Source organism: Actinia tenebrosa, unplaced genomic scaffold (assembly GCF_029948245.1).
Source record: "Actinia tenebrosa isolate PJP-AT-01 unplaced genomic scaffold, QUT_ActTen_1.0 PGA_scaffold7__59_contigs__length_16204524, whole genome shotgun sequence".
Classification (NCBI taxonomy): Eukaryota; Metazoa; Cnidaria; class Anthozoa; order Actiniaria; family Actiniidae; genus Actinia; species Actinia tenebrosa.
This window is the reverse complement of record NW_028292584.1, coordinates 15,464,042-15,477,806: the sequence shown is the minus strand read 5'-3', so window position 1 is coordinate 15,477,806 and position 13,765 is coordinate 15,464,042. Positions and strand designations below refer to the sequence as shown.

The 13,765-nt window shown below is 39.8% G+C and overlaps 1 protein-coding gene across 1 annotated transcript in view; it reads right to left on the bottom strand.

Annotated features, from left to right (window-relative positions):
- Positions 1-13,765, bottom strand: part of LOC116297172 (MAM and LDL-receptor class A domain-containing protein 2) — a 129,028-nt gene that overhangs the window by 5,410 nt on the left and 109,853 nt on the right. Inside the window, exons 112-127 of the mRNA XM_089040313.1 lie at positions 12,967-13,686; positions 11,952-12,121; positions 11,012-11,258; positions 10,273-10,653; positions 8,967-9,193; positions 7,562-7,766; positions 6,854-7,138; positions 6,301-6,476; positions 5,701-5,872; positions 4,801-5,043; positions 4,131-4,197; positions 3,520-3,689; positions 3,171-3,240; positions 1,972-2,126; positions 1,437-1,512; positions 685-857 (exon numbers count right to left, since the gene is read on the bottom strand). Of these exons, the coding sequence (XP_088896439.1) occupies positions 685-857; positions 1,437-1,512; positions 1,972-2,126; positions 3,171-3,240; positions 3,520-3,689; positions 4,131-4,197; positions 4,801-5,043; positions 5,701-5,872; positions 6,301-6,476; positions 6,854-7,138; positions 7,562-7,766; positions 8,967-9,193; positions 10,273-10,653; positions 11,012-11,258; positions 11,952-12,121; positions 12,967-13,686 (3,537 nt within the window). The remainder of the gene's footprint in view (positions 1-684; positions 858-1,436; positions 1,513-1,971; positions 2,127-3,170; positions 3,241-3,519; positions 3,690-4,130; positions 4,198-4,800; positions 5,044-5,700; positions 5,873-6,300; positions 6,477-6,853; positions 7,139-7,561; positions 7,767-8,966; positions 9,194-10,272; positions 10,654-11,011; positions 11,259-11,951; positions 12,122-12,966; positions 13,687-13,765) is intronic.

The window sequence follows — 13,765 nt, the reverse complement described above, 5'->3', positions numbered from 1 at the left end:
ATTTCGAACATTGGTGTTGTTCAATTTGCACATTCTTTACATTACAGTTGACTTTTGCAAATGATTTGCTCTTAAGCGAGGCTGAGCCCGTGAAGATGAGTCACAAAACACAGCGGTATTTACGGAATGAGAAAAGGGGCTTTTCCTCTATAGTAAACAAAACAGTGAGAGAAAATTTAAATGGAAAGCACGGGCGATGGTTGTAGTTGTTAATTAAATCCCTGTACCAGCCATCATATGTAAGTGGAATTGCCCTATTTCACTATGACGTCACTGCTTGTTTATGTGGGGGATAGAATCGCCAAATCCAATAGAAAATTCAACAAAATTTGATCTAAAATGGCCTGGTTTTCAGATATAATATGTGTTAATATGTACTAAAAAATATTCTGAGCGTTTGCTGGCTATTCTACTTCTCTTCGTGGATTGATACGGGTTTTAGAACAATTTTCGGTGAATTTGCGTTGATATGACCCCCTCCGACGACCATGATCCTTTGCGTTTAAACAACAGATTGTTTTGATGTGACGTCATAGTGAAACAGGGCAATTGCTAATTGCTTCTCTCGTAAACACGTCAAGGATTTTACTCGAATTTCTCTGGTATTTCTCTGGTAATCCTCCCTCCCTTAAATCGTTTTCACAATTATAATCGTATCATTCGGCCACGTTGTCAATCACTTACGTCCACAGAACATCTTGAGCTGTTCGTCGGTGTATCCACACTGAGCGACGACGTTTGTAGGACATAGCTCCTTCTTCGTCTTACATATACCCTGACCACACGGATAGGATCCAGATGCACAGGTAGATTGTATTTTTGTTTTACATTGAGGACCAGAGTATTCCAAAGGACATCTGTAAAGATAGAATTGGGTTACATAAGACACTAGAATTTAAGTCAGAGTAGATAAGCCTAATAGCCCAACCCGAAATTTACATGGCGCGTGCGTTTTAGAAGTTTGCCTCTCTTATTTATGCTCTCTTGGTATAACAGGGTTCGTGCTACATTCTCATTACAATATTCAAGAACATTTTAAGCACTTTTCAAGCACAAAAATTCGATTTTCAAGGACAAAGTTTTTTGTATTGGAACGTGGTTTTAAACATTCATTCAATGTTAAAGTGCAGTTAATTCAGCCGGAGCCACTAGCTTAGATAAAAAACGAGCATGACACGCAACCAACCAGTAAACAAGCAACCAGAAACTCTTCTATCAATTTTAATTGTTATTTATTTTAAAAGGAAAGTTAGAAATAGCATTAAGTTTGCATTAAATTCAAGGAGTATTCCAGGAGTTTTGGCGTTTCCCCTATTTTCAAGAGCTTTTCAAGCGCCCTTAAAAACGTGTTTTCAATTCATGGACTTTTCAAGGATTTCAAGGAGTAGCACGAACCCTGGTATAAGTACGTTTTGATTGCTGAAAGTAAATCTTACATGCAAGACTTGACTCCAGTAGAAAGAAGTTGACAGTGTCCATTGTTATCGCAGAAATTACTGCCATCGTTACAGCCTGAAAAGTAATTGCGCTCAAAGTTACTCAAGGTAATAAGGAATAAAGGTAAATGTAAAGTAACTGTATTTAATATTGGTAGTTCCTTCAGCTGCGAGGCTGGTATCCCAGGAGGCCGATGGTGCACACTACCTCCTCTCTCCGTCAGTGCTCTGTTTTTAGAGTATTTTTAGAGCAGTGCGCACTTTATTCCCCTCTCTCCATCAGTGCTCTGTTTTAAGGCTATTCAAAGCTCAATCTACCAGGGATAGAGAGAACTCGAAGAGCAGTGCGCACTTTATTCCCCTCTCTCCATCAGTGCTCCGTTTTAAGGCTATTCAAAGCTCGATCTACCAGGGATAGATAGAACTCGAAGAGCGGTGCGCACTTTATTCCCCTCTCTCTATCAGTGCTCTGTTTTAAGGCTATTCAAAGCTCAATCTACCAGGGATACAGATACAAAATTAATAATCACTTTACCTCCGCAGAAAGCTTGTATTTGTGTTGGGTTCTTTCCACACAAGTTTTGTCCAGAACAAATATCTTTTTTCTTGACACACTGGTTACGACAGACAGTTTCGTCCTTCCCGCAGCTAGGCGTCATACATTGTTCACCTGCGTAATTAGCTGGACACCTGAAGGAGAAAAATACGACACTTAATATGGCTTCGTCGAGACTTATGGGTTTCTGTTTGAAAACGCATACTTTTCGTTGTGTTTTGGACTGATACGATCTAAAGGAGAAGTTTTATGATCGCAAAAGCAAACATATTATTCCAAAACCAGTCTTCGCCATCATGTAAAAATGCAAATTTGCTTGAAAACTTTTTGGAACCCAATATAAACAGTTTTTTTTATTGATTTATTAAGATAACCAGGACCATACTTCCAGACATCGAGTGCTGAACCATCGTATGGACTTTTCGACCCCGACACCGCTATCCCGGGAGGAATTACAGACTGATCAGGAAGCTTGGCAAAAACCTAAGGGAGAGGTTAGTCGGCCCCTAGACCGTATATGATTAACCCCTTGCTATGACCAGCATACCCGATATGTCTCTTGTATCACTGAGGACTAAGCTACCATGGTCTATCTTTTCCATGTGGGATGCGTTTTAAAAAGCCATAGCTGACTAAACATCACAATTGCGCTCAAAATATAGTGATAAAGATGCACCCTCACTATCAATATTGGTCCAAGAGATATTCGTGCTATTGTAAAAATATGAAACGTTGACTTTCGGGTTTGTCTGACAAATGGTCGACTTTACAAAATTCTAAAACCATACGTCACTTATCTTATTAAAACGCAGCAAAACGCATACATTTGGTACGAAACGGTCTACAGGGTGGCGATATTTAAAATAGAGGCCTATCGTATTAGTTTAGAAAGCAAAGACTAAAGCTTTTGAAAACGCTGACGTCATCCACACTGTCACGTCTGTTTTTCGCATGCGCAGATGATGATATGCATACATCCTTTCCAATATTAGCTCCGATTTTAATCGTTTTAGTTTGGACAATATGACACTTATGAAGTCGCGAAGCTTTCCATGCATTTTTGGTGGGACGAAAGCGGAGCGTTTCGAAAACACATTAGTGCTGAGGTGGTCTAAGAATATTATCTAAGACTTATATCATTTCCGGTCACGGATGGAAGTTTTATTTAGCATACTTACGAGCATTTTGGATTGCCGTCTTTGTCAACGCTGCACGTTCCACCGTTCTTACAATAACCAGAGATGCAATCTAATATAAAAAGATAATGTTATTAGTTACAGTGTGAATAGCTGACTTATGAACGAGGCTAAACCGGTGCAAATAAGTAATAAATTATCTTCAAAAACAGCGGTATGTATCGAATGGAACTAGCGTGATTTATCAGTACGACATTTTCTTCTTGTGTGCTTCTCTTTTTTTCTCGTTATCTAATTTTCCTGTCTTCGTAGAAGTCTTAACTGTATCCTGACTTTGGTGCCCATAGCTTGTGTCAGGAAATCGATCAAATCTAAATTTGAAAGTACTCACATTTACAGAGTTTCGCCTTTTCTCCTACAGTCAAACCACACTCTGTTCCGTTACACACATCCTCCTTCTTTGCGCAGAACCAGTTATTAATCTTGCATGTGACCAGCGATGGATCACACGAGAAGTTCATCCTGTTCTCACATCGAGTTCCATTCCATCCCTTGGCACATCTGAAATTAGAAACCAAAATATTATATCAATATTATTCATTGGCTGGAGAGGGAATCCCACGTTGAATTATTCTTTGAATACACTGACTTGAAATGCTCTGGAACACAGCGGTAATTTGGAACTAGAAAAAGGTCTATTCGCAGACCCCATGATATCGAAGATTCGTATATACATCAAATTGAGCTGATCCTCGCAGTATATGAAGCAGCTTATGCAGCTGCAAATTGAAAAATTTTAAGTCTTGAACGGGATTTGAACCCGTGTCTTGCGATTCCGGTGCCATGCTCTAACTACTGAGCCACAAGTCTCACATGAGGCTTCACGGACACATTAGGTGGGTTTGTCGGCCCAATAATGCATGTATGATACATTACAACCGCAGTACAAATATATATTTCATATATATTCTCATACACACACACACATATATATATACTTACAGACAATCAGGTCGGCCTTCTCCATCCAGACGACAATATCCATGCAGACAATATCCCTTAGCACAAGCTGTAAGGAGATAAGAAACCCTTCCAGATGAATATATCTGATGGACGTCGATGTAGGCACGCGACCAATAAAGAAAGGAAAGGCTTGCGCAAATCAGAGCGTGTGTAATAATAGTCCCACGGAATTCCACCAATCAGAGCGCGCGTAACAATAGTCCCACGGATTTCCACCAATCAGAGCGCGTGTAATAACAGACCCACGAATTTGCACCAATTCGAGCGCGAGTAATAATAGATTCAAGGATTTCCACCAATCATAGTGCGCGTAATAAAGTGATTATGGTATAACATGATAGTTAGATGGCCCACGGATTTCCACCAATCAAAGTGCACGCAATAAAATGATTATGATATAATATGAAAGACCCACGGATTTCCACCAATCAAAGTGCTCGTGATAAAATGATTATAGTAAAACATAATAGACCTAGAGATTTCCACCAATCAAATTGCACGGAATAAAGTGATTATGGAAGAACTTTATGGGCAACTTTTACACCAATCATAGCGCACATAATTGAGTATATCATAGAGAATATATCATAGATTATCATAGAGTATATCATATCATACACTACAGTAGAAGTACTTCATAGTAGCCTACCTCCGCAATGAGCTTCATCACTAAAATCACTACAATCCGGTTTCTTATCACACTGGAGAGTTCTGTTCAAGCATTTACGTTCCGCTGGGCAGTAGATCTCTTTCAGGCTACATTTACCATTGGGGCAGTATTCTTCATCGGATCTGTCGGAGCAGTCACCCACGTTGTCACAGACGAAGCTTGATTTGATGCATTCTCCACTTCTGCACTTGAATTGGTCGCGGTTACATGTGCCTGGTTGGGCTGTAAGAAAAAAAAAAAAAAAAAAAAAAAAAAAAATCGGTTGAACTATCGTTATTACCGAAAACCTCATCGTCAATTCATGATCATCATTATGGTCATCACCACTATCATCAGGAAGCACGGGTGGCGTTAGCTGCTAATGCACCGCCTCTCACCAATGAAACCCGGGTTTAATTCCTAACAGGTATTGTGTTGTATATGAGTAGAGTTGTTTGTTTGGTTCTCTTCAGCTGTGCTTCGATAATTTTTCTTCGGGTTCTCTGGTTTAATCATCATCATCGTCATCACCATCACCACCGCCACAACCAACATGATCGTCATGCCATCAAATCAATCAACTTTATTATCATCATTACCATCATCATGTAACATCATTATCATCATCATGCAGCATCTTCATTAAGTATCATCATCACCATCATCATCATCATTAAGTATCATCATCATCATCATCATCATCATCACCATCTTCATTAAGTATCATCATCATCTTCTTCAAGTATCATCATCACCATCATCATGAAGTATCATCATCACCATCATCTCCATATTCATCATCACCATCATCATCAAGTATCAACATCATTATTTTCATCATCATCATCATACTGTCGTTGAAGAACAACAAACACCGAACACAAACATGGCGATACTTACGTGGTTTGCAGTCGGTGAAAGAAATGTCATCCAAGGCGATGTCACTAGTGTAGGTTGGACCTCGTGCAGCTTCGAATATCACACGGAATTTTTTGTTGTTGTTGATCTGTGCCGCGAAGTCGTACTTGCCTCTAATCCATCCGTCTCCTTGGTTACCACCTACTTTCCATACCTTAGAAAAAAATCAAATTTTTTTTTCATCAATGGTCACTTTTTACGTTATTAATCGATGGAGAATCTTAAACGACATAATTTTTTTTTCAGTATAGAATAGACCAAACGCGTTTGCAAGGGTCTATATGCATGTGGACAAGAGAGAAACCCTCATAAGCCTTATGTGACTTCGATAAATAGGATGCATATTGGTCTTGATAATTGGGTACAAATATCTCCATACAAGACATATATGCCCAGAGAGAAAACCTCATAGGGCTTATGTGACTTAGATAAACATGATACGTTCTGTTCTTCATAAAGATGAAGATGTTTGTCCCAAAGCAATTCTTCAATTCATACATCATACAAACTCTATTTAAAGCTGCATGGCCTATGTACGCTAGGAACGGGACCCCCAATTCCACAATTAGCCATTTTACATACCTCGGTATTATTGCCATCAACCTGGACCAGCATCCTCAATGTTCCCATTCCAGAACCATACATGTGGTACCAGAAATTAATACGGCAGCTGGATGGCACAGGTCGGAGGGTGGGTGAAGTGAAACGTGCGTTTGCACCTCTTACAATGCCATATCCTCGCATGTATACGTACCAGCCTGTATGTCAAGGAAAACAAATATTATAGCGAACTCTATCTTCCAGGACAATTATGATTTATTTTTGAGTTTATATAGCGCTCTTTTCAATATTGAAATGATCAAAGGCGCTTTATAATGAGATGTGGTTATTATGAGGTGTAGGCACTGAGGGTGGTCCAACCGGAATTCTTCCCTAAATGCCGTTTTCCCCCCGTCAGTGTCAGTCTTTCCCTCAAAAAAACACTAAAAAAAGACCTAAAAAAACCTAAAAAAAAAACACCAAAGAAAAAAATAAACAACACTAATTTATTGGTATCAATGTGAAAGGAGATATTGAGACATGACATGATCTGGAATGGGAAAACAGTGATTGAATGAGTTAACCATCATCATACCTGTTGAATCTTCCTTAGTGTGGTCGTATCTTGGGCCAGTATTTCTTGAAGGTGTTTCACCTCTGTACCGAACAAACTTGCCAGGAAGTGTCTGGTCTGTCGACCAGTCACAATCCCGTTCAAAGTTGCATGATCCTGTAGTTGGCTGACTCGTGGGGGGTAGGGTAGGGGTTGTACTGTCATCCTTACAGCACATGACACCACCAGCGTTATTAGTGTTAATGAAGGAACAGCCTTGCTGGTCACCTTTGGATGGTGAATAGCGAGTCACACCCGGGAATACACCTATGAACAAACAGGAACAAAAGAAGGGTCAATCACCGAAAACACAAAGCAATTGCAATTGTTCTTTTATTCATTCCTAATAGAATAAAATAACAAAAGACACGGCGGCCATGTTGGATGATAAGGCAGGAGAGACTAATGACGAATCTTTTGTTACATTTATCCAACATGGCGGCTGTGAAAACCATCGATAGCAAGAACATTTTGAACAATATTTTTTTCGTTTTTATTTCCCTGAAGATGAGCCAAAGGCTTGAAAGCTTACATAAAAAAAAACAAAAAACAAAAAAAAACAACAACCAAAACAACAAAATAACGGCAACAACAACAACGACGACCACAAAACAAAACAAAAACACACAATTAAAAAAAAAAACAAAAAAAAACCCGAACAAACAAACAAATAACCAAACATAGATTTACCTGAGTCACAAACATCAGGACCTGCGCATGACGCACCGCAACAGAGTGGCTCCGAGCAGTCTTGGTGGTATTGACTACAGCCGTAATCTTGTCCAGTTACAGGTCGACTACATCCATCAGCTCCCTGTGCTTTGCTCCTGCCGCAGTGGTTGATAGCAGCGCTTAGAGTACCGTATGTTGATCCTCGACACTCATCGCCTGTTGTCTGTGGAAATTATTTAATCAATCGGTTAAACAGTCATTCATCCATACATCCATCCATCCATCCGTCCAACCACCCACCCACCCACCCACCCATCCATTCATCCATCCATCCACCCACCCATTCATCCATCCAACCACCCCCCCCATCTGTTCGTCCGTCCGTCCGTCTATCCATCCATCCACCCACCCATCCACCCATCCATCCATCCATCCATACATCCGTCCATCCACCCACCCACCCACCCCACACGTCCGTCCGTCCGTCCATCACTCATCCATTTACCTATCTACCCAAAACTATCGCAACCCTTTCTTCCCCCTTTTTCTCTGTTATTTGTTACAATTGCTGTATTTTTGTGGCGAATTAAATCAAATCAAACTATATAGCCATTTAAAAATTCCACATGCCATAAAATTAAAAGTTCTTCTATCGAATGCACATCATAGCTGCTTTTATCTGTAAAATACTGATGATCAGTTTATTTCTGAGTTAATTACTACGTCCATAACATCAAGAGGTTTATTGTACAGAAAATGTATTGTCATAAAGAAGTGTTCAAGATTTACTTCAAAGACTTCAAAGTTCTTTTTTTTTGTTCCTTGTCGTTTCTTTTACACCTTTTAATATCATAAGATACATTTGCAACATCTTCTGATCTGTTTTGAACATATTATGTGCGGTCCCCCTCCCCCCATCCGCAAGGCATTATGGGAATGCAAGTTTCGTAAAACAAATTCTTGGAATTGCCCTATTTCACTATGACGTCACTGCTTGTTTATGTGGGGGATAGATCGCCAAATCCAATAGAAAATTCAACAAAATTTGCTCCTAGCGAAACAGTTTAATCTAAAATGGCCTGGTTTTCAGATATAATATGTGTTAATATGTGCTAAAAAATATTCTGAGCGTTTGCTGGCTTTTTTACTTCTCTTCATGGATTGATACGGGTTTTAGATGAATTTTTCGGTGAATCTGCGTTGATTTGACCCCCTTCGACGACCATGGTCCTTTGCGTTTAAACAATAGATTGTTTTGATGTGACGTCATAGTGAAGTAGGTCAATTGGAATAGAGTATAATAACATCAACAGAAGATATTATGGATGCATGCAATAGCCTCGATAGCCTCACTTGTTTGGTTCTTAAAACAAAAGAATATCTCATCGCGGGCTCAACTGTAATAACAGCTATTTATACATACCCTGTTAACGATCTCAAATATATCTCCATAAGTACCACAGACATGCCAGCCATCAGCGCAAAGGTCCGCCGGGTTAGAACAGAATCTACTCCATCCTTTAACATCGTCACCACACACACGGCCTTTTTGTCGCGTTGCTCTCAGACTCTTCCTTCCCCACCAACGTCCTCGGCATCCGGCCACGTCTGGGTTGTAGAAGAAGCCATCTCTCTTGCCATCAGAGCATCCTACGCGAAGAAAGAACGTAATGAAATGAATAATACCAAAGATACGTGGACTACCTTAAACACTAGATTCATTAATAAACCGTTCCCGGCTATGATCGAGTGTCCACCCCAACAATGGGTAGTTTTCCTAATGGAATACAGAATGTCCGAAAAACAAACTCGAATTTATAAGATTTTTTATAGTAGTTTTCGATTTTTTTGTTATTGTGCTTTTGGAGTGCATTAATTCTAAGACAGACATTCACATTTTCCAGTAATCTGCGTCTGTTCCATGCTGTATATCAAAAACACATTTTAGCTTGTCCAACGTAGTAACAGCAACTAGTAAGGTAGAACAATGAATGTGGGATCGGTATATTATAACTCAGGAACTGAAGAAATATGGTTTTCATATCGGTAGAAACTACTGCACCAGCTTGCAATCAAACCAATAAAACATATGAACAAACAGTCAAGCAACGAAAAATTTATCGTTACTTTACTGGCAGTTTTACGTAAACAGTGCACCTATTATTAGCCATTGCGAGGCCGAGAAGGAAAACACTGGGTTGAGTTGACATTGCGGTGCATTGCGGGACTGTTTTAAGGGACGATATTGTCGCCATCTTGATGATATGTTTCCTAAAAAAGCCCCACAATACATTGCAATGCCAACACGACCCAGCTTTTTCCTCAACCTCAGAATGGCTTATTATCTTGACACCCTTTATCAAACGGATACATTGACACGGCTCCCTAAATTTCCTTGCCATACATTGGACTCTATTCAGTGGAAATCAGGCAGAGTCACCTCCCCAAGGTGTCATCTTATTGAAGGTATACTATTTCCCGCCAATTTTCTGAGCCAACATAAAGCCCCGTTTACAATAGCGATTTTTGCGGCGATTTTTTTTTTTGCATTATAATAAATAATGGTAAAGAATTTACTTAGTTTTATTCAGGATACCAAGATTTTCCTAGACGAATGTCTCTTTTGAAGGATGAGACAAAAGATTTCATATTTACGAAAATTGCCACAAAAATTTGCAGCAAAAATCGCCAGTGTAAACGGGGCTTAATGCATTTTACCAATTGCCTACCTGTCGCCAAAGCATTAGCTCCATACATCAAAGCCGACTCAGTAGTAAATTTGCAATTGCCCGCAAACGAGATGTCATCGATGGATATATCCCCTTGATAGCCAGAACCTTTGGTACCCACGATGTGAATACGGAAGCCATATTGACTCTTCATCGTGACAGAAGCCACTTTCCATGCATCTGCCTGATTCCCCGTCACATTGAACACCATCTTTGTCCTGGAACCAGAGTAGAGGAAGACCATGAGGGAACCAATGTCAGCTCCAAGCATGTGGTAGTAGAATGTCATTGAGCAATAATCTGTTGGGAGCATGTATGGACTTTCAAGGACAGCTGCTGATCCTTTGGGATAGTAACTGGCTTCTACATGGATATAGTGACCTGGAAATATAAAACGATGGTAAGAGGTAGCTTCCTACACAGCCGTCCTTAGGGTAACGCGTGACGGTACACAGCCGTCCTTAGGGTAACGCGTGACGGACCTTAAGGACGGCTGAAACTTGGAAGGCTATGTAACGCTGCGTATACACGGTACCGGACGAATTTTTAACCGGTTGTTGTACGTTTAGGGGTTTCGTTCACATGGAACTGAGCTATCCGAACAAACATTTGCAAGCCTAGCCGTGGAAATTTGCCAGCGCAAACTTGACTGGATGGAGAGGAAAGGAGAGGAGAGGAGAGGAGAGGAGAGGAAGAGAGAGAGGAGGAAGGAGGTACATAGACACGTTCATGATTTTACCCTTTCCTGAGCCTGTGGTGTGGTCAGCAGATGGTCCAGTTCCCTTACTAACAGTACTTCCTTCTCTCAGATACCATGGCATGTCAGCATTCGAAGAAATCGTCCAGTGACACAAACCATTTTCGAAGGTACAATCTCCTGTTGCTGGTCCGAGAGTCGGCGGTACAACTGGCTTTTTATTGCAGTCGTCAAACGTCTCTCCGCATGGGATGGTTACGCTTTCAGTTGTGAACGCACAGTTATGGAACTGCAAACAAATGAAAAACAGAATCAATAGAAATATATCTACCGATATTTTCTTTGCTTGGATTTCAAAAGATTTAGTTAATTTCGTGATACGAGGTTCTAAACCTTCTAAATAATCTTTTCAAAAATCAAGATTATTTACGATAACAATCTTGATTTTTAATGCGAAAAATATTATTTTAAAGGTTTAGAACTTCGTATCATGAAAAAATAGAAATATATCAATTAACCCTTTCAATCTACGGAATGCAATGAGATTGAAGCTTCAGCTGATTGATAACAAGCAATAGAATACTCTCTATTTGATAGCAAATGAAGAAATAGAAAAGGCGCAAACGTGCTATGTGCAGTTATAAAGCACGCAGGGACTGGCAGAACACAAGAGAAGTGTTAGGAGAAGCACGATGCGTAGCGGAGTGCTTCTCGACACTTCTAGAGTGCTCTGTCATTCCCCTAGAGCTTTATAACTCCACACAACACAGCAAGCAAGTTTTCTAATTCTTTTATAAAAAGCAAAGAGCGATTGCGTGCTTTGAGTTCCCATAAAGCACGCGCTCCCAACAAATCAGAATGCGAGATTTAGAGCAGTTATTTTATAATGTTGGGTAGTGTTTGCCTGTCATTGAAGGCAAATTATAAGATGCAGTAATGAGATTCATGCGATTCATTCAGCTGATTAAGACCAAGTACTCACCTGTATGTCATCAATGGCGATATCACCATAGTAATCCCATCCACGGTAGGCAGATATCACAATTCGGCTAGTTTTACTGCTTGTTTTATAGTTGTTTAGGCTGACCATAGCGTAGTTCCATTGGTTGCCTTTGTTGCCGTATTGAGAAAACAGTGAAGCTTCCTCGTGATCTAAAACAACATGAAATAGAAGTGACAAAATACAATACATATTAATAAAATAAAAAATAAAAAATAATAGATTGGTTTTCAATAACCCGTTTATTTAACACTACTTCATTCTAATTACCACTCTATAAAATAATAAATAACAATAAATAATAATAATAGAGTGGTTTTCAAAAACCCGTGAAATACACTTTAGGGTATTACACGTCCGCATTTTCTTTTGAGTTTCTTTTGTGTTTTCGGCGTATTACAATTTCCATACATTAGCTTACTTAGAGTCAAGTCATTAAACCCGTGAAATAGATATTAGACTAATACACTTTCGTATACCTTAATTCTATTGTTTTCTTTTGTGTCTATTTGGCGATTACACGTTGACTAATAATTTTTATTTCACGGGTTAAATGCCTTTACTCTATCATTGCCAAATTCTTTGTTATTTACTCATGCAAGTGCCGTCCAATAGAATAGAGTGAACTGAAGGGATCGTTTGTTTCGCATCTTGGGCAGATTGAAAATAGATCTTAAGTTACTGCAGCTGATTACAGACTCATTTACTCAGGGTTAGCCTATTTCAGTGTCTAAATATTCACAAAAACCAACGATATAGTAAAGTATTCACAACGTTAACAAAACAAACACTTTGAACTTCCAAGGTTCCAAGGACCTTCACTGAAACACGTTAATATTTTATTAAAAAAATAATGGGGTTCTTATACAGCGCATTTTCACATTGTCTCAATGCGCTTTACATTGCAGAGGAGGACTTTACGGGCTGCATATTAAAAAATCAAGGTTAACCCTGAGAGACAAAGTAATTACGGCTTAAGTTTATTGCAATTTCTTACTTGTCAGGTCCGGATAATTCTTGTAAACATAGGCGGTCACCGACAACGATCCAACTGACTTGCCGTACATATGATACCAGAATGACATGAAGCACCTTTTTTTAACGACGAGCAGTCGACTTTCAAGATCAGCATGACTCCACGCGCTCTGATTTGAAGCCTCAATATAAAGGTACCTTCCATAAATACTCTTCTGTGTATGATCAAACGAAGGTCCCGTATTAAGGCTTCCAGTTGAACCACGCCCTATTTTCCAGTCCATTTGGTCGTGGCCAGATTTGTCGTTCATCCAACAACTGGTACAGTCCTCAAAGTCTTCGTTGTTAATGGAAGGTTTGGGAGTTGGTGTCGGTGCAGGGGTGGGGCCGAGGCTCGCACAACTAATAAACTTAATATCGTCAAGAGCTATGTCAGATCTGAAGCCATTACCGCGCACAGATTCAAAAACAACTGAATACTGTACGGTGCTTGGAATCTTGAGGAACTTGCAGAACCACTTATCTCCATGGTCACCTTTCTCTGAGAAGATCTTCTTCTGTGTGTTGTCTGGGTCTGGATCGTTTGTGTTTCTGGTATACACGTTAAGGGTTCCCATGTTAGAGCCATACATGTGGTAACAGAACCTTAGCTGGCATGTTTGGGATGGCATGAGGTTGGGGCCAAGAAGTTCACCAAAGTGACCTTGGTAGTATCCTGAAGTTTCAGCGTAGACGTAGTAGCCTAGACAATATAAACAGAAATTAGTGTCTTATAACAAAGACAATGACAATCACTACCACCATCACATAACAACAGCAAC